Below are 21,056 nucleotides of genomic sequence, written 5' to 3'. Positions count from 1 at the left end.
ATATTTTCTTATTTTTTTAATATTTACTTTTATATTTGTATTATTAAAGAAATATTGTTTTTTTTTAAGTATCTTTATAGAGAAGTAATTAATATTACATCGCAATAATGTTATTTTATCTCTACAAATTCGCTTGTTTTATGTAACATTTTAATGATACGTTTCTTTTTATCCTTTGTCCATATTACTAAATGTAAATTTATTTGTTATTTTAAAACGTTTATGTAATATTGAATGTGTGTGCATATATATGTATGTGTTAATCAGAATATGCATAGTGCACAAATTATTATGTAGATAAGAATAATTTGCACAGTGATCCTTTTCGTGCATGCTACTTTATATAAAAAATAAAACTTATAACTGAATATGTTTCAAAATTAGGAGAAGGCTATGTAATTATTTTTTTTAAATCTTATTTTAGAGATCACGTAAGAGCACATAAACAGACTGATTTTCCTAATAAATACAAGGGCGGATTATAACAAAGGGCGGATTGTGAAAAATTATTTCTCTTTCGATATTAAAATTTAAATGTTATAAAGTGATAAAATAGCTAAGTCAGATTTAATGCTTCGTTTATAAGTATAGCATAGATTAATATATGTGATTCAGATCTGTGTTTGTTGAGGGGTCGCAAGATATTACATTTACTATGTATGTTAAAATATGCGATATAAATGATTAGATAAGAAATGGGAATTAGTTAATGGCAAATATATTATTGTAAAACGTACGTCTTTTTGTTTTTATTCTAAATATATATTCTGCAAACGTGTAGTAGTCGTGCGACGAAAGTCCGGTACCTGCATGTTCCGTTAAACGTTGATGGCTTACTTTGGTTTTGCAGGATCAGAAAACAGATGATAACAATACGATTGAATCCGAGGGTGTTCAGAAAACTGAGAATTCAACTGAGCAATCAGAACAAACGGAGCAAACAGAGGAGACGCAGCCTTCCAGCGAACAGGCACAGTCTTAAGCTTAACAGGCTACTCCTCCTATTAAAGAATTATATAATTCAAATGATACAACACAAGTATCTGTTTTCAAACTTCAGAACGATTTGACCCTTGTGTTTTGATCTAGCAAATTTTTTTTATCCGCATCATTGCTCGAGTTCTATATGATTTTGTGTATAGATACTGACCTTCATTTCCTTTTATTATTTTTGCAACGTAACAGTCACGTGATATTTTTTTTATATATTATTTACATCATAAGTGTACGCTGTTTGAAAAAACGATAACGTTGAGAAAGTAGCAGCTAATTGAAATAACAATAGTCTTACAAGGGAACAGCTTGAATCCGAACACTTCGCTTTAGATGATTTTGTGGATATATAGAGTGACTCACAAATACATGAAAAATGAATATAATGATTCATTTATATGAATGAATATAATTAATATAAATAATTCATTTATATGAAGCATACCATTATTCATGTATTTAAATCACTATATATACATATTCTCAAAAAGTCATTCAAATCGAAAAATTTGGGGTGTTTCTTGTTAGAATTTTAGGCCATCTTCGTAAGAATTAATGATTTATCTCATCTCTTTTTTTATATATGTATTGATATGTATTTAGTGCAGACGTATAATGTTGAATATAGTTCATTACATAAAAACTTGTAATATGACAGTTAACTAGATGTAATAATTTTTCATCTGACATGTAAAAACTGGCCACTTGTGAATAAATTTCTCTCAAAGTCCTTCCTTCATATCTAGTATACATGGCCAGTATACAGTGCCGCAAGCTATACTACGTGTAAGAAATAGTAATAGAATTACGATGTCTAAACCGTGACATTGAAATAGATGATGAGAAGTCATAATGTATGAAGATACATTATTAATATAAAATGAATATTTTAATGTACAAGAAAGTCTGACATAGCTTGTGGCTCTGTTAGATTAGTAATAACTTTTATAAATGATCATGCCTATATATATATGTATCATATTTAAGATACTTAATCATGTCATAAGTGAACTTCCAAAAACTATAGAATGACACGTAAAAGAAAATGAATTTGTAATTGAAACGCATATTGTAAGAATAAATCATATTTCTATAAGTTCTAATTCTCTGGTGTTCCCCATCATTCTATCATTATGAATCACTGAAATTGGGCGTATTGAAACAATCGTTCTGAAATATGAAAATAATCTTTTGTGATTTTTGCAATTCAATAATTTATCATCATATTGATGAAGTAATGATCAATACAAACTTATGACATATTCATAAATCTCATGCTAATGTATGAAACGTAAATAGAAATGCGTATACAGTATTCACACTTCTAACATAAAAAGAAATACAGTTGCGATTATAAAGATTTTTTAATAATTTATATACTATTATATAATTTATAAAATGTCTCAAATGATTAAGCTTTTAATGCACAAGTTATGTATGTCACTACCGTGTGCCTTATGAAAAATGATTAATTAATGCTTCGACAAGATATGCGCAAATTTATAATTGCTTGAATAATCTAAAAAAAAAAAGTAAGCAATGAAAGGAAGATCTACGCTTCGCAAACGAATATTTATATTTTCACATAGAATTTCTGAATACCCCGGCTGAATATCCCATAGCTTCAGATGTGCATAATAATTGTTTATCGCTTAACAGGTAATGATAGTAGATGTTCAGTACAAGATTATGGTATTATATTTGCTTATAACTGAAGATATAAAAATGAAATAGTAAAAGTTTTACAAGAAATCGTAAAGCATAGGATTAACAATGACAGTGCAACGTTGTTATGTTACGAACAATTAAATTTATACCAAGATCTTCGTGTAAATAGGAAAGTGGTGATTTTTAGGCTCATCTGTATCCAGAAGAACAGCCGTACGATCAGAGAGATGAAAATTATGTCAGTTCTGGTGACGACGACGACGCACCTCATTATTGTGAGGTCTGCGATAGAGATTTCCCATCCGCGGCTGATCTCTCCGAGCATAGAAGCACACACAAGCTTTGTGGGATTGACGGCTGCAGGTTTTCAGCGCATCCCTCGCTTGTTGAAAAACATATCAGTATGCAGCATCGAACTGGTTTGTACCACAGACTGAAGGATCTGTCGACGCCGGAAGATATCGACACATGGATAACGGAGCGGAAAAAGTAAGTTTAACACCAATATTAAAATCTAAATGCATTAGCGAGCGCAATTAACAAAAATTGTTTCGAATGACGAAACAGGAGGTATCCTACCGAGAACAACATAAAGTTGCGCAAGGCGGAAGAGCTGGAAAAATTACAGCGGGGAGAGATAATCAAGCAGAATTCTAATGCAAACACGAAAATAAAAAAACCGATAAACACGCGTGAGAAAAAACGCAAACCTCGCAAACGACGTGCACGTGAGACTAACAATAATGATGTCCATATGAATGGAACATACAGAGGTTTATGCCCGTTTCCTGGACTAAGTAAGTTGTATTATGAAAATAAATTTGTCAGCTATGAATATAATTTGCTTTATAACGTTAGAAAAATATTTGAGATCTTTCAAGTGTATTAAATTAATTGATATTTCGATTCTATATTAAATCATATTTATAAAGTTCAAGTTATATTAAGTTTATTACAATCTGTAATTTATATTAATAATAATTTAAAATTCTTTTCTATTATCTTATCATACACGAAATATCAGATGAAATTGATTTTTTGCCACAGCTGTTTTGGAAGAAGAAGAAGATAGCGTAGTTTGTTCAGCTGATCAGACAGATTTGCATGAAAAAATTGACAATATCTCGGACGAGGATGATATACCGCAAGCATCTACGGCACCCGAGTCCGCTAATTTATCTGTGATCAGTTCGTCTGTATTACCTACTTTAGTAGCAGATTATGAAAGTGAAGACAATGGTAAATAACGCTTAATGCTTGTTAATATATAATCGAATATATATATATCTATCTATCTATATATATATATATATATCTATATATCTATATATATCTATATCTATATATATTATATATTAGTCTTTTATCATTTATATTTTCTAGTATAAGAATATCTTGAAATTTGTCGAAATCTAACTATTAAAAGTTAATTTTTGATCGGTATATATTCTTTTATAAAGCAATTAAAGGCACTAATTTTGTCTTTAGATGAAGGTCCAGAAGAAGTGCCGGTGAAAAAGATAAAAATGGAATACCAAGATGATAAGATAACAGAAGATACAATTCATGAAGAAAATTCCACGCTAGTTTATAAAGAGATTTCTAATATGCAATCTCATACCAATGGGGTTGATAAATCAAATAACGGAACTCAAAATACTGTCGTTAAATGTCAAGATAAGCAAAATCGCGAAACAAATCGAATACCAATCAATAACAAAAATGAGAAAATTTTACATAAATATCATAATAAATTATTAGAAAAATTGCTCTCACGTTCCATACAGCATGAAAGAAATTTAATTTGTCAATGTGTAAAATATATTATAGAAAACAATTTCTTTGACTAGAATTGCCCATGTATTATGGAACTTTTCCTATTATTTTCTCTTTCTATTGTGTTTTCTAGGGAAAACGGATTAATTCCGTCCCGAAAAGTTCCACAATACGTGCTCTGAAATAGTAATGTTTATGTAAAAGAATCTGGAGAGAATTTTATATTTATAGACTAGTCTTTTTTTTTAAGTACAAATACACAAAAAGATATAAAGAAGAAATCTGTGATGTCTGTTAAAAACTTTTATATCATGTTTTTCTAATTATATAATTTTTGTAATAAATATAAATTTATTCAATCAGAAGACTTTCAAAACTATTTATAAACCTGTCGATCATTTATTTATTTCGTACTATACATAAGTTATGTATGTTTCTTTTTTTTCTTCTTCGTGTGTTTTTTCTCAGATTCTTGTATGCTATCGTCTGCTCCTGACGCTCTCTTTTCGCCGGTCTTTATAGAGATAAGTTTTTTACTTTGCTTGGCGGATAGCGCACTAGTCCATTCCGCTTCCGATCCCTTGATAGCGTACTGCTCCAAATTTTCTTTCTTCAGTTTTTCTAATTCTGCCTTTTGTTTAATTTTTAATTCCTACAACACAGAAATATTATTTTCATATATGTTAAGTGGGAATGAGAAAATAAATTATTACAAAGTGCGAACCTTAGCTGCGCTTTCCAATTCCTCGTGTAAACTTTGTCCACCTAGAGGATCTAATTTTACTTCTTCGTTAACCGAGTCTTTAGTCAACATAGTGCTCTCGACGTATTTTTCCGCGACTCTGTTGAAATATTGGATGGATTTACGTATTATACGATTGAATAAGCCGAGCAACTGCGAAGACGGCAGCTTCAATTCTTCTGCCAATTTGTCGACAGTTTTATGTTGCAAGCCCAAACCAAGTAGAATTGCCTAAAAATTGTTGCGTATTGTTATATAGATACAGCAAATACTTTTAGTATGAAATAATAATATATCAAGAAATGTCCCGAGTATCGTACCGACTGCGCTGGCGAGAAATGAGTGTCTCCCATCATATTTAAGAAATGTAGGCGTGCTAATGATGGCACCAAATCCATAATCAAATGATAATCTGCCATGTTGTTACTGTACATTTGTAAACGTTTCAGATCGTACGATGTAAAATAAACGTCCAATGTTTCTTTACTCAACGCTGAAACAGGTATAAATTTCAAAGTTTAGATCTCTAAACATTCTATGTTAACTAAGGCATGTCTTGATTGAAATTAATTTCATGGCATATAAGCAGAGAACTTAATTTTTTAATATATACATTAGAGTGCAAGTTTTATAAGACGTTGAATAGAAAATTGAAGCTTGAGAGAAATAAATTTTTTCAGGAATCGATGTCAACTATCATTATTACTACTACTATTAATATGACGTTATAAATTACTAATAACACAATTAATAATATAATACACTTACTGATAGATTCTAAGGATATTGTTCTGTTAATTAATATGCTCAATGCAAGTGACGCTGCGTAAGTATTGAACGAATAGGAGAGCAGACTTGTGAATCGCCGGCGAAAATCGCTCCAATAAGCCTGTAGCCATTTATCGTTATCTTGTTCCGCATTAATTTTACAAAGCATTATACAAGAATGTTCCCCTGTTATGTCGTTTGCTGTTTGTCTAAAAAAAAATCGCATGTGTTTGAGATCGGTCGATCTTTTATTCTATTACACTTCGTATACACACCTTAAATATACAGGTACGAAATTGGTCCGCTTCCAGAATTTCAGTAGATGCTCGGTAACCCCGAAAGACACTCCAATGTAATCCAGATGTTCTGGATGTCTTTCACTCAATTTCAATAGAAGCGGTGGCAGCGAACTGCGAGGTTCTGCAAGCAATTATAAATAGAACATTAATATTGTAAATCGTGTTTGAGAAAACAAGTTTTATTTGAAGAGAATTTCTACAAATAAAAAATATTTGTAGATAAACAGACATGCATATTACCGATAGTTTCTTCTAATAAACCGACCGCTTCATCGGAAACATTTTTTATTTCCGTCATTGGCTCTTGTGTAACGCTTTCATTGATATTGGGTATTTTCATCTCGTAGTATTGCTTCAATAGCTGCAATGCGCGGCTACCATATCCCATCTGCAATTTATTGTTCGTTCAGCAAATTCATGTTTTTTAAAATAAATTAGCAAATTTTAAAAGAGAAATATATACCCCTTGATAATCTGGATGCGTGGCAATCCTAACAATGCGCGCGCCAGACAATACTGGAAAATCCTCGTCTTGATATTGTTGAGCGATCGTCCATGGTATTAGATCGCCCGCTGCCCTACGACCTCGTGATAGACCATCATTTATGCTGGTTTTGCTAACTTGGCCTTCTAAGCAAATCTGTATGTTGGGAAATAAATTTATGTATAAAGAGAATATATTTCTTACAAATAGAATAAATAATTCAATTATAAAATAATTTAAAAATAATTCAGGAAATGTGTTCTAAAAATAATGCTAACTTTCTAACATCTAATTTCACAATTTTCAATAAAAAATAAAATATTTGAATGTCAGGAATGTTTATACTGCTTGTAATTACAGCTAAATTTAGATTCACAGAAGACTTACTTGAAGAACTACTAATATCTCGGGTAAAGTCTTTTTATTGGCATCTACAGGTCCTAAGAGACAGAACAGATGATGCGCAGGTGCGTCAGACATCATTTGCAAATCATTAGGGGTATTCTAAAATATATTAACAGATAATCAAAAGTTAATACCGTATAATTTCATAAAAAAATATTGTTAAGAAAAAATACAGTACATACTTTATAATGCGATGCAACATATAGAGAGACCAATCTCTGCAGAAACAACTCAGAAGCCTTGTGATAAGAGAACAATGTATCTCTGAGAAAAATTAGGAATACATATTAATTTTTTAAGTTAATAAGCATTTGCAAAATTACTTGCATCATTATTTAAAGAAAAATACCTATTAATATAGTACAACTGGCACGTATCAGGAGGAGGACATCCAGATAGGATGGGTGCGTATGTTGTAACATTCAGGCATAATAAGTCGCACAACCATTGTTCCACAGAATCGCCCGGCTTATAACGTATCGATTCTTCGAGAGTGAGTTCGTGCAACTGCCTCCCGATAAGAGTTTTCTCGTTTTGCTCTTTTTCGTTTTTCCCATCGTGGCTATTTGACCCAACAGTCTGCGTCCTCAATTGCTGCAGCAATTTGAGCGACAAAGACCGACCTGTGCCTTCATATCTATAAATATTAACGAATGAGAGTAGACGATTTATCGATACTCCAGGAAAGTTTGAATGCCTTACCCATTTATAGTTGATGCGAGAAATATTAGGTAAGGTCCAAGCATCGCTTTGACATAGGGCAATGGAATTGCTGCTGCTTCATCGATCACAAGCAACTCTGCTTGATTTAACTTGTGGGTGTCTGTTGGATGTATATACTGTGCAAAAGAAACGAAACAATAACGCGCTATTAATTTGTAGTACTATCAAAGATGTCCGAACATTCTATTGTGGACTAAAGCAAATTGAATATATTACACTTCCGAAAATGCTTATGTATATAAAACAATTCAAAGTTTTTTTAACATTACACACCTGAATTGTTTGGCGATGATCTCGGAACACATTTACGCGTACAGTGGCTTTGTTGAACTCTGGATTCGTGGACTGCACTAAACCATAATCAAGATGTTCCTGGTATCCAAGCGCGTCAAATCCTACGAATATACAAATTACGTTTCATACGTGTTGATGATTCCTCATATCCATAAAATAACGATTAATCTGGTAAACTTACCCTTGAAGACAAATTCAAAAAGAGTGTTCAAGTTTTCCGGACTGGGACTCGAGATGTATATGTTGGAGTATCCAAAGGTAACAGCTCCAGCGATGGCGAGTCCCAACGCAGCGGATTTTCCGCGTCCTCTGGCTGCGGTCAACGATACGGTAGATCTCAAAGTTTTCTCGGAGATACACTCGATAAATTTAAGGACCGCTTTTGCCTGAAAATATTAAAATTGTGCATAAAGTTAGAAAACATTTAATACCAATCTTTTTATACAATTTATTAATTCATTTTTGCATGAACTTACCTGATCGACTGTTTTGCAGCAATTTATTAATGCAGATACAGGCTGAGTATCTTGCAAACTCTCCTTTAAAGCATTCAAGTTTGACTGTTCTTCCGAAACAGTCGGCTTATGCATAGGTTCTATTCTTAGATTGTGAGAGGAAATAGGCAATACATTCAGCTGGTCGTCAACTACCAAACATCGAGTGCACGAAGCCAGCGACAGCAAAAACCTCTCGTTAAATCGGCATACTACATCCTAAATTAATAAAAGATAAATAAGAAACTGTAATATTGCATGTTTCAAGAATATATTTTAAGAAATAATATGTTATATATTATTGCCTTATGAGCTTCCGTGCGAAATCTCTGATGAACGTCCATATTCATCGTGTACAACTGCTTCAAGGAGTTCACAGATTGCAGCAAAAATACAATGATTCCACCGCCCTCCACCGTTTCAATGGTACGTGCCAATAAGTTTGGCGTAATCGCTTCAAAATCCTAAGGACGACATTAAACACGACATTATGATAAAGTTGAAAACCTAGATGTGTAGGAAACGATAAAATGTATACGCACCTGTAATATACACATGCCATATGTGTTACCTAATATCTTATGCGTCTCGTTATAGTAACAATAACGAATATTGGTCGAAATGACAAACAACTCGAACGGATCGTCCTCGTTAACGTCCAATTTACCTGACTTGATTTTCTTTTGCAACGATTTCATTCGTTTCTTTCGGTGGCTACTAAAACCTAGGTCCTTTTTGTAGCACCACAGCACGGAAGGTCTAGCTTTGACAACAGTCTTGGATAACATATGATGCAACAACACTACCTAAAAGAATTTTTTTTTTAATATACATATATATTAAAGAGTATATTCCGAAGCTGAAAATATCTAAGCATTTGAATCACTATATAATGTTCATTTCTATCAACGCAGGTTAATTTTAATCTTGGTTTAACTTACCTGTCATCTTTTCCTAGTTCTAAAAGTTAGAAAAAGATAGAAAGTACAATAAGTTAAACCAAGATTAAAGTTAATCTACATTGGTAGAAATGGGCATAAGCGTATGATAATAACACTAGTTTACAGTATTTTTGCTCCAACCAAGAACTGTTTCCTATTGTTTTTGTTGCCCTCCCGAATAAAAATATATTAAAGAATTTTTATAAATTCTTTCGAATAATAAAGAAAATTAAATTCTCAAATAATTAAATTCTTTGATTTGTACTATATCTGCTGTTCAGATTAAATTAAAGACTAAATGGACCTGACAGGCACAGATTGTGCATCCACGTTTTCGCATACCTGGTCCCTCGCTTTCTCGCCGACGACGACGAACATCGTCCTGTGTCCCGTGGTAACGCCATTCTCTATCAAAACCCGTATCCGATTGTCTATCTTCTTGCGAACCATTTTAACCGGAGTAATAGAACGTCCGAACGACGCACAACAAAACGCAAAATTCTTCGAAATTCACGCTTGCGGTCGGCCACGTGCGACAAGTGGGTCATTGAGTATGTCGCGTGCTTAGATGGTAAGATTGACAAGCCATGCCTTTTTCTGAAAGACACTCCTAAAATCCAACCTTCCTATTGGTCGAACGATTAAGGCTCAGTCACAATGAGAGGAATAAGAAATAAGATAAAGGAATTAGGAATAAGGCATATTGCATCTCACTTTAATGTACGTGTACTGAAGTGAGATGCAACATTCCCTTATTCCTTATTCCTTTATCTTATTCCTTATTCTTCTCATTGTGACTGAGCCCTTAAAGATTACTCAAAAGATGGCCGCCCACATCATTGACCGCGTTCAGCAGATACAACTGTTGAGTTCGTCTTATCAACACTCTGCGTTGATTGGTTGGTTCTAAAAGTAAGAGCCAATCACGTTCGACTGCTACTCAGCGGTTTGGTCTGCTGAACGCGCCCATTCACGCGATTTCGCGTCGCGCTCCGAGGTGATCCCTTCTCGATTCCGCGTACTCGACGATCTCGGGATCGCGGGAGTAATTTTAGGTTATGATGAGAAATGTGACGTAGGGACTAATCAGTAGGGACGGAGTCGCCGACGGACAGCGCGCGATGCGACCTCCGAGATGAACGAAGGGAGACCGACGTGCACGGTGCACGTTTAAATTGCGCGACCGTTTTCGTCGCGCTGACACGAGGAAGAGAGAATATATCTCGGACGAAGCGGAGCGAGTCGCCCGCCTCTGGTTCAGTCGGTTCTCCGGTCTCCCTCGCAGTTCGACGCCTCGTATCTCGTTCGATTCAGCAATAACTTCATTAGAGTGTTCCTTCGCGACGACTTTTTCGCAATTTTATAATTTCCGCGTGGCTCTATAATTGTTTATTGGCAAAGAGATTCTTACGAGATGATTCGAAAGGTTCTGCCGACCTTGTAAGTAGTTTGCCGCCGATCGACGCGCTTTTAATTTTCTATGGGCTCGTATCGTTAATTCCTTGTATCTTCAACACGCCTATATTGGAAGCTAACGTTTGAAACTCGGTCCTCGATACGAAAAATGGTAGAGAAGATCCCACTGCGGAAGACCATCGCACGATTGGACTCCCCGGCGGTCATAGCCTTCGGCAATCCTCTGCTGGACATTCTCGTGATACTGAAGAACGACGAGCTGATCAGGAAGTACAGTCTCAAGATAGACGGCGAGACGGAGCTGTGCGAGAAGAAGCTGCAGGAGCTGGTCGCAGATTTGCCACCAGAGTTAATGAATACATTTGTTAGAACGTGTTTTATGTTTGCACTGTATTGCGCTGTATGCAAATCCCAATTTTCTGAAGCATTTTAATTCAAATTTGCTGTCACGCGTATCCAGAGTATGTTTGTACCCTTTATGTTTTCATTCAACAATTTATTTTTAATGGAATGAAATATGGAAGATAAAGTGAGATTTGTTTATAACAACAAGAAATTGTACAATATAATTACAAATATATTTAATAGATTATATTTATGACAATATATGGTTGTATGGTTATGTAAAAATATATATATGCAAGCAATATACAGTGCAAGCATAAATATTTTTTTAAGTTTTTATTTATACATATTATATAATCATTTATAAAAGATATACATATAACATATAATAAGTAATATGAGAATTAGATTGTGCATATATGTATATAATATAAATAATAAATATAAACAATTTTATGCCACAGAATAGAGCAATACACAAATCCCGGAGGATCTGCGCAGAATACATTGAGGATCTTGCAGTGGCTCTGCGACGAGACCCACGAGTCTCAAATCAGTGTCTTCTGCGGTGGTCTCGGGAACGATCAAAGAGGTTCGATCTTAGAAAAATTAGTTCGACTTGCGGGCGTGGACGCGAGGTTGGTAACTTTATTGTAATACGCGCAAGAGGCGCCAAGAGTTTCACGGAATATGACATCTCTAAAATCTATGCTGCATATGTTTCATCAGGTACTCCGTACATCCAACATTGCCTACCGGACTATGCGTTTCTCTCGTGTGCGGTACGTCCCGCAGCCTCGTCGCTAATCTTGGCGCAGCTAGCGTATACACGCTGGACGATCTGAAAAAGGCCAATCCACAGTTAGATAGTATAAAAATAATTTATATCGAAGGATACTTCGTGACGCACAGTCTGGACGTGGCCAAGGAACTGGTCAAGCGGGCGCAGGAGAAGAATATTATTGTAGCGTTCAATCTTAATTCCTTCTACATATTCCAGGTATGAAATATAAAATATTAACGCACATTAAATAATATAATCAGCAAATTAATATCTAAATTAATATTTGTTTAATTGAGCTTTTTTAACTTTTGAAGGATCATCAAGCGGCCATTTGCGAGATGGTTGGCCACGCCAAGATTGTGTTTGGCAACGCGAGGGAGATGATCGCGTTAGCTCAAGCGTTGAACGTCAAGTACGACGACGTCGCCGATATACCTTTTCTACTAAATAGCTTGAAAAGGATCACGATGGACGTTTCTAGCGCTAACAGTAAGGATTGGCTGGCCGACGACGGTATATTCATCATGACGCGCGGCGGATGCGCGCCGGCGATTATCGTCTGGGGCAGAGGACAATCCGTTCAGGTTCGTTCCGGTCAAGAAAATAAGTAAAAACAATTTTGAGAGAGATGGGGGGGGAGGGGGAGTAAAGAGTTCATTTCGTTCATACACGTGTCACATCCAGGTGCAACCCATTGTGCCTAAGACACCTATTGTGGACACAACGGGCGCCGGCGATGCTCTGGTGGCTGGCTTCCTGGCCGGCGTCCTGGCTCACTGGGACCCGAAGAGTTGCCTAGAATTGGGATGCAAGGTCGCGTCCTGCATGACAACCAGGCTTGGCGTCACGCTGCCGAACGGCGTGCCCCCCGACTTTCTGCCATAACGATTCGATCTCTTTAGAACGCTAATGACTAATCGCTACCTGACCTGACGTAATATTGCACGGTTATTTATTGCCTGAAAGTTTCTATTAGCGAAATTATCGACCGTTAGAGCGATAACTAGCATTCCTCGTCGATGTTACGTCCCAGTTAGATATTTATTTGATATTGATTTTATTTATAACAGGCGCGCGCGAGTCGCGAAGTGATATAGCATTCGAGAAGCTCTTATTTATTAAAGACTACCGTCGCGTTGAGCTCGAGTTATCGAGACCGTACATTTTTAAATGTAGCACTCGTATTATTATTATTATTATTGATACAAAGTAACAAGGAGAGATATTAGAGATTTTTCTCGATAATCGTTGCCACTATAGATCTGTAGTTTATCTACCCGATGTTGCAATGACCAGAAATGTGTAACAGAATTTATAATCGACAATTATATAAGTTTCCCTTTCTATTTTTTTATTATATAAAGTATAGTCGAGTGACGTGTCGATGTTGTTTATGTCATATAAATATATATACAAATATATGCAAAGAAATGTTATGGAAAGTATTAGCATTGGTTTTATTTCAATCTTTAATTTTTTTTTTTCGCGATAGGAGTAAATTACATTTTGATCTTATTGTTAGCTGAGATGTATGAATTTTTTTTGCGCCGACGTTGAGTTATAAATTTTATTTTTAAACCGCCATTGGGATAAGAAATTTTATTTTTCTTTATCGTTAGAGTATGAATTTTTATTCTCGCCGCCGTTAGGGGGAATTTTTTTTAACTGCCGTAGAAATATAAGTTTTTTTTTATTTGCCATTGGAGTAAAAAATTTTTTCGCCGACGATAGGATATTTTTTTTGCAACGCAATCGGGAGTGGGATATTCGCTTTTTTTGAAGCCAACACGAATCTCGCTTCGGCAAGTTTCGGTTTCGGTTCTACACCAATCATAACCTTTTTTTTTTTTTACATAAAGTAATGTTGGCTATTCTGCAAAGTGCGAACGTAACCAAACATCGAGTTTTTGACGGGCGGCGAAGGTGATTCGCGACGCATAATTTTTGTATTGTTAATTTGATTCTGACGTGAAAAAAAAGGGGTAGCAGATGAGATGTGTCGCTCAAGCGTGAATATTCACGATGCGTTGGCGCGTCTCGGACAGTTTTGACGAACGGGCATGGGACAAGAAACGAGAAGCATTCCGACTGAAGAATCACACGCCTGACTTGTTGTCGCATTCGAACAACAACAACAACAACAACGAAAACGACAACGTCAACGACAGGGTGCCGATTTTCTTGAGGCGGCCCGCGCGTACGCCACGTCGATTTAGAGTAACGTTTTCAACGATATTGCGCGATCATCATGACGCCGCGGCTGGCTCGGGAGAAGCACGTCAAGTACTTCCAAAGATTACTGCAGGTCATGCCCAGCAGCCTGGCGGACTTTGACTCCACCAGGCCGATGATAGCGTACTTCGCCTTCTCCGGCTTGGATCTGCTGAATTCGCTCGACGAGATCGAAGAGCGGGCCAAGTCACAGGCGATCGATTGGATCTATCGGCTCCAGGTCGAGGATGCCGGTCCACGTTCCGGCTTCCAGTCGTCCACGACGATACCGAGAGACATACCCGATTACCAGTGCGGTCACTTGGCGATGACCTACACCAGTCTGGTGACTCTCTTGATTCTCGGCGACGATCTCGGTCGCGTGGACAGACAGTCCATCGTCCAGGGGGTCCGCGCCTGTCAGAATCCCGATGGATCTTTCACGGCCATGGTAACCGGGTGCGAGAGCGACATGAGATTTCTCTATTGCGCCTCCTGCGTCTCTGCAATTCTGGATAATTGGTCGGGCATGGATATTCCAAGGGCAATCGACTACATTTTGCGAAGCATCGTAAGTGTTTGTTGTAAAATTTGTTATGCGTCGTCTACAATGGCAGCAGGAGTCTACAGTAAGACATAAGCAGTAAGTTATTGACTAATGGGATTTTTACAATTCAAGAATAATCGACTGTGGTTGGTCAGTAGCTTACTACTTACGTCTTACTGCATACTCCTGCTGCTATTGTAGACGACGCTTTATTTTGCAAGATTTGTAGGCATCGTTATCTTTATCCTCCTTCGTGTAAAAAAGATGATGGTTCACTTTACGATACTTTTGTAGTCGTACGACGGCGGTATTGGGCAAGGACCGGGCCTTGAATCTCACGGAGGCTCCACGTTCTGCGCCGTGGCGAGTTTGTTTCTGATGAGAGAGCACATTAACGTATTGGACGTGTTGACGTGGGATCGTTTAGCTCGGTTAAAGCGTTGGTGCCTTATGAGACAGGACAGTGGATTTAACGGCAGGCCTGGAAAGCCGTCCGATACGTGTTACAGTTTCTGGGTTGGCGCTACGCTCGAGCTGCTGGAGTTCCTCAATTTCTCAAACGCCGAGGAGAATAAAACGTTTATCCTTAATACGCAAGACACGCTCGTCGGAGGATTGGCGAAGTTTGATAATACTCGGCCTGATCCTTTGCATACATATTTAGGTAAACGCGAGATAATTCACGTCGCATTCTTGTTTTCACGATATAATTTGTAAATGTCTTCAATATAAAAGTGTCACGTCATCTCGTGAAAAGTAATCCTTACAAGCGGTATCTGTTTTAAATGATCACGCATCAATAAAAGTGTAACTTTTCCAGGTCTGTGCGGCTTAAGTCTCTTGGGACATCCTGATCTGTGTTCGATAAACCCCGAACTTAATATTTCCCAACGAGCTTACGAGCATCTACAACGGATTCATAAAAAGTGGCGGAGCGAATGATTTCGGTGTATAGACATTCGTGGGGCTAGCGATCATATCAGAAACGCACAGTACTTAGTACACCAGATCAGATACTTTTTACATTCGATACTCGCCCGTTCGCATTTCATCGCATTCTCTGTGCTAAAAAATCCTCATTCTAAAGATGTCAATTAATACTGCTACAATAATCACGAAATGGACAGTAATGTTTTGTTTATTATTTGGGACTGCTTGTTGAATGCTTGTTATACATATATGTAAAGTATATGTGTTAAAGGATATAGATATTATATACATATATAGATACATTCATAGAAAAAAGATGTTAATAAAAAAAAAACCGATTTAGCTTAATCTTTGCGATTTGTTTTTTTATCCTAAATATTTAACCATTATTAATAATCCTTTTAATATTTGTCTATTAGTTTATAAGTGTTTACATTATCGTTGATATAATTAAAATACTCTTATATGACGGAACAATATTTTTATTTAACAAAAAAAAAAGAACATTAAAATTCAAGGGAAAATGTAATTACTGTATGAAAAATATGACCTATCCATTTTCCTACCTACCCGTGTAAAATCATGTAAAATCTAATATACAAAATTTTAATTAAGATCACGACATGATTATACAGTCGATTATTCCCGTGTTTCCCGCGGTCCGCGGAACGAGGAACAGGAATGCCAATCGCAGGAACGAGCGCGTTCCGAAAAGCACAGCACGGAGCTGACGGAGCATGACGACGGACGCGCGGAGCACGAGCACTTATTCGTATCTGCGCGAAATTCATCGGGAGAATGACTTTCGCGGGTAAAACGGTACTCCGAGCGTTGAGGAAAACAAGTGGCAAGGCCGCTTGCCGAGAAATACGCTCGGCCGTGCGCCGACTTTGAAGGTAACGTTATTGTTTCCGAGTTCGAGGATTCATTCAACGGCCGTGCCACGGTGGAAGGATACAGGTGTGCTCATACTCGAGACGAATTTCGTACGGTTCTGCGCAGATGCCAGATGCAGCCATTTTTTTAAATATAAATAATAAGACACTGTAATGACATAACACCGAATTCAACTGTCGCGGAAAGATGGAGGTATCTGGCATCAATTTCTCATTTTGTTGTTAGAAATATATGCGCATAAGCACACCCTGTATTCTTTCACCATGGGCCGTGTCTGGTATGCGGCCGGGTACGTCGCGGTCTTGTCGCGGCCGTCGGTCGGCGGCTCGAAGAGCGGTCGAACGTGATTGGCCGGATCCGGGGGCTCGACTCGCGAGGGGCCAATCGCGTTCAACGGCTCAGCTGACTGCGCGGTGGCAGCGACGCGTTCACGTTTCACATCGGCGCGGTGCCGCGGTGGCCGGTGCGGTGCGAGACGTTGTCGATCGTAAATTCCTCTTTCTCGTGAATGAAAAGAGATTCGGTTACAGAGGATTGCAAGCTGAACGTACGCCGAATACCCCGTTCCTTCTCGTGTCGACTGCAACGAGTGGGATGCCCCGTCGCTGGACGAAATGAACGCCGAATGTCGCGCTGGACGTCGTACGTAACCCCCTCCCGGCTGCGTTTGGCGGGTCTAAGGTCTCCTTGCAGTGCGCCGTGATCGGTGAGTGAATTGTATGTACGTGAGAAACAAATAATTCGAAGCGAGATTCATCGGAATCTTAATAGAATCGTCGTTCCGCGTGTCACAATGAGATAACCTCGCAATTCGCGTCACCTGCCTCCGTTTCGATATCTACTCCGAATGAATTAATCGCTTTCGGGAAGACGCTTTAATAAATAGATTTATTCCGAATAAATGTGAAAATTATAATAGATATCTAGTAAATTAATGAATTTTGGCCTAATATTAAAATTCACTAAATCAATATTAAGTAAATATTAATTTAATTATTTACTGCATATTATCAATTAAATAGATATATATACCGCAATTAAATATTAATTTATTAAATTAATTTTCTCTGAACGATTAAAACTAATTTCTACATAAGTTTGTGAATGGAAATTTTTTTAAAATCTATTCCGTATTCTTTTCAATATATGAACATATTTATATACAATCTTACGTGAACAATTTTTTTTTCGGGTAAGTTCTCATTACACTGCACATTTGATTTTACGAACAATGGTAAAATAATTTTACCATTTAAAGAATATTTAAAGAAAATAGGAATGGGATGGGGACGACAATTTAATTTAAGCTTAATAATCTAAGAATAGAATTAATAAAAATGAGAACAAGATTTGCACATGTCTGATGTAGATGTGCGCAGTAGGCTTATTCTAAAGCTTATTTTTTATTTATATCACTTAATAAAAACAAATGAGATGATTTATCTTTACTCCGTACAAAGCAACCGACATAATTTCGATGAATTGAGGCTGCGATACGCGCCCTAAATCGTCCTTGCTTCATTTATTTAACAATGAAAAACCGTGACATTTGACATAAGAATGGTAGAGATTTCCGTAGAAATGTACTACTTGCAGAACACAGAAATGAGCTCGTAATTATATCGTTTTCAATGCTTTAACGTCACATGGATGATTCTTGCACGAGCAATTGTTTATTTTATCTGCAATGATTTAGTATCGTGCGTTTACGTATTCGCGATCGTCAAAGTTCTTTCTTCGAATTTTTCTTTGTTATGCGAGCAGATGTTGCTCCACAAATCATAATCCTGTATCGAGAATGTTATTTTAAGAGATTGACAATTTTTTTCGAAATCGAGTTTACAAATATTTTTATCCTCTATAGTCTCTATACAATTGCTATCGTTGTTCTGTTTTTACTTATTTAAGAATCAATGATTTCAGTATTAAATAATTTTTATCAGAAATACAAAGCTTCGTTATTTTGTTTGCGGTAAACGTATTCTTATTACGCGTTAAATATTAAAAGATTTATTATTAATATCTTTTAAACGGATTCCTTTTTACTAAAAATTAAAATTTTTAATTTGTAACTGTAAAAGTATCTCGATAACCAATCGAATGTTAAAAAAAAGTAAGATCTTACTGTCTATTTAAATAATTGTTTATTGATGATTAATTTTATATCTTTATGAAGATTATTTTTCCGAAGAAACTGGTTTGAAGATTAGTCAAAGAATATCTGTTCGCGAAAGCATTTGGTGTTATCGGGTAAACATCTTGTACAACGTGTTGCCACGATCAGCGTTAATATTCCGAAGCTCTCATCGAAGGGATTTTTTTCCGATGCGTTTTACGAGCAATCCTCGATATACGGCACCGTTGTAAAGCGTGAACTAGAAGCTAACTTGTATCTGCTCCGACTTGCTGTTTTACGATTATGATCGTCTTCTACGTTGCCACATGGCTCGCCAGTAGTTCCGGTCGAGGAATTACTCGCTGTAGTTCGGCACCCTGCCTCTTCTTTCTTCCACCGTCCTACTTCCTCTTGAGAGAGAGAGAGAGAGAGAGAGATATTTCAACCCTTCTCGAGACGCTGAAAATAGCGTCTATCATCCTCCATGTACATCCTCGTACAAACTTGCAATAGAGACTGTTCTATTCCTATAAGACTTTTTCTTTGATATCACGTTGATCGTAGCGAGAAGAAAATATTTGCGTGTTTGCAATTAGTTCTTATTATTTTTAATCGGTAATTGCAGTATTAACTTATTACTTCTATTTATTAAATTTATTATTTCTCGATGCTGCTGGTACAGAGTACGAATTCTATGAAAATATGTAATATTCTGACGCAGTAGACTTTTAGAAAAAGGAATTTTTTTAGCAAAAAGTTCATTTTTGGTTTAATTAAAAGTTTATTCTTAAAAGAAGAACGGACAGGTAGTTTTCGCAATACAAATATACTTTATTTTTTTATGTCTTACGTATAATAATGTTATAATTGTGGTCGTCGTTTCAAGGTTCTCATAATCGCGCCAATCTACAAGATCATACTTCATTCTTCAACTTTGAATGATCTTGTAGCTTTGATCGGATAGCGTTTACAGTTTCCGTAGTACGTTGCGCAATTGACGTCCAAGTCTCGGTGTCCAGGGAAGCCTACGCCCTAAACGAGGTGCGAATATCGGCGGTAACGAACGGTCGTCCTCGTCGATTTCGTATGGATCCCCGTAGGAGAATAGATCCTCGCTCGATCCTCGTCCCAGACGCGGTGTAAATTGAGGCGGTTGTCTTTTGTCGTTAGCTGAAATTTATTATTGATGATCATATAATTGCGAGCAAAATTGGAAATACATTCTTCTTGGACCTTAAAATTTGCGGATCGATGCGAGTTAATGGACTTTGATGTAATTCAATTGAGAATAGAGAACTCATTCATAATGTTAAATGAAGTAATTTCTCTAGATACATTTGCAAACAAAATTTTATGGGAGGAGAGAGTGAGAAAAATTCAAAGAGAAGTAAAAGGGGGATTAAAATTCTGTTTGAATAGAGTTTACTGTAAATTTAATCGAAAAATAAAGAAAGAAAATTGACGAGAATGGAATTTTAGAATCAAATAATTATATGCCACCAGCTTGAACTGTTCACAAAGGTTTTATTTTTGTTCGTTCATAATTCGAAAATTATATATAAATTTTTTTCTTAATATCACATGAAAAATCTCGCTATGTGAAACACCTAATGCAGACTTATAATAAAAGAAGTGCCAACAATAATGTCGATTAAATTTAATTGTGACAAAAGAGAAGAATTATTGTCCGTACGAGCGAAATAACATGTAAGATCGGAAACTTAACGAGGCTCGAGCGATGGATTGCGCTGAAAGATTTTGATTTTCTTACCCGGAATCGTAATAACTGCCCAATGCACGCCGTCCAACGCGTTCGCCAGGACCTGAATCTCGGAACTCACTTCCTGCTTCTCGTCCGATCTGCGTCGCCTTCCCAAACGCGGGCCGAACCACATGCCGCTGGCGATATCCTGCGGGGTGCGCTTGATGCACTTGCCATCGATACACGAGCCGAAATCGTTGCTCGGCGATCTACCGTCGTTCGACCCGCCGCTCGAGCCCGTCTCCCTCGATTCTGCGAACGCATGCGGTTAATAAAACGAGATCGAGACTTTAATGATTGCGTGTGCTTATATCGGAACAAAAATCGGGATTACCGTATTCACCGGAAGCGCGAGATCCCAAGCAGAGCAGCATGGCCAGGATGCAGACGGTGGTTGCGTAACTGACGGTATTTCCGGTGCCGATCATCGCGAATACGTCGTTCCTCGAGACTCCGCAGCG

At 36.9% G+C, this 21,056-nt stretch overlaps 5 protein-coding genes across 6 annotated transcripts; 3 read left to right on the top strand and 2 right to left on the bottom strand.

Annotated features, from left to right (window-relative positions):
- The first annotated feature begins 253 nt into the window (after positions 1-253).
- On the top strand, positions 254-4,725 carry LOC112456981 (nuclear fragile X mental retardation-interacting protein 1-like). 2 transcript variants are annotated; one of them, XM_025019805.1, is made up of 5 exons: positions 254-2,652; positions 2,849-3,150; positions 3,229-3,458; positions 3,709-3,900; positions 4,150-4,725. In XM_025019805.1, the coding sequence occupies exons 2-5, from the start codon at positions 3,065-3,067 to the stop codon at positions 4,509-4,511; spliced, it is 870 nt and encodes a 289-aa protein (XP_024875573.1). In that variant the 5' UTR covers positions 254-2,652; positions 2,849-3,064; the 3' UTR covers positions 4,512-4,725. The 2 variants fall into 2 exon arrangements, with proteins under 2 accessions (XP_024875573.1, XP_024875574.1); XM_025019806.1 differs by having other exon boundaries at positions 842-970.
- Positions 4,726-4,814: 89 nt separating this feature from the next.
- LOC112456980 (RNA cytidine acetyltransferase) lies at positions 4,815-10,125 on the bottom strand. Its single transcript, XM_025019804.1, has 17 exons — positions 9,930-10,125; positions 9,189-9,452; positions 8,952-9,110; positions 8,629-8,865; positions 8,334-8,538; positions 8,132-8,253; positions 7,838-7,974; positions 7,485-7,772; positions 7,318-7,399; positions 7,118-7,234; positions 6,710-6,886; positions 6,487-6,634; positions 6,223-6,367; positions 5,948-6,156; positions 5,500-5,672; positions 5,162-5,410; positions 4,815-5,089 (listed from the first exon to the last, which is right to left on the bottom strand). The coding sequence occupies exons 1-17, from the start codon at positions 10,035-10,037 to the stop codon at positions 4,862-4,864; spliced, it is 3,048 nt and encodes a 1,015-aa protein (XP_024875572.1). The 5' UTR covers positions 10,038-10,125; the 3' UTR covers positions 4,815-4,861.
- A 499-nt stretch (positions 10,126-10,624) lies between these two features.
- On the top strand, positions 10,625-13,574 carry LOC112456983 (adenosine kinase-like). The gene is made up of 6 exons (XM_025019808.1): positions 10,625-11,027; positions 11,119-11,351; positions 11,813-11,986; positions 12,078-12,348; positions 12,447-12,716; positions 12,817-13,574. Exons 2-6 carry the CDS (start codon positions 11,152-11,154, stop codon positions 13,015-13,017), a joined length of 1,116 nt encoding a protein of 371 aa, XP_024875576.1. The 5' UTR covers positions 10,625-11,027; positions 11,119-11,151; the 3' UTR covers positions 13,018-13,574.
- A 407-nt stretch (positions 13,575-13,981) lies between these two features.
- On the top strand, positions 13,982-16,130 carry LOC112456979 (geranylgeranyl transferase type-1 subunit beta). The gene is made up of 3 exons (XM_025019803.1): positions 13,982-14,914; positions 15,185-15,554; positions 15,711-16,130. Exons 1-3 carry the CDS (start codon positions 14,381-14,383, stop codon positions 15,830-15,832), a joined length of 1,026 nt encoding a protein of 341 aa, XP_024875571.1. The 5' UTR covers positions 13,982-14,380; the 3' UTR covers positions 15,833-16,130.
- Positions 16,131-19,640: 3,510 nt separating this feature from the next.
- LOC112456982 (PBAN-type neuropeptides-like) lies at positions 19,641-21,046 on the bottom strand. The gene is made up of 3 exons (XM_025019807.1): positions 20,930-21,046; positions 20,605-20,847; positions 19,641-20,003 (listed from the first exon to the last, which is right to left on the bottom strand). The coding sequence occupies exons 1-3, from the start codon at positions 21,021-21,023 to the stop codon at positions 19,801-19,803; spliced, it is 540 nt and encodes a 179-aa protein (XP_024875575.1). The 5' UTR covers positions 21,024-21,046; the 3' UTR covers positions 19,641-19,800.
- Positions 21,047-21,056: the final 10 nt, after the last annotated feature.

The sequence above is a fragment of the Temnothorax curvispinosus genome, unplaced genomic scaffold, assembly GCF_003070985.1.
Source record: "Temnothorax curvispinosus isolate PA1 unplaced genomic scaffold, ASM307098v1 QBEX01007358.1, whole genome shotgun sequence".
Lineage (NCBI taxonomy): Eukaryota > Metazoa > Arthropoda > Insecta > Hymenoptera > Formicidae > Temnothorax > Temnothorax curvispinosus.
This window is presented reverse-complemented; position numbering and strand designations above follow the sequence as displayed.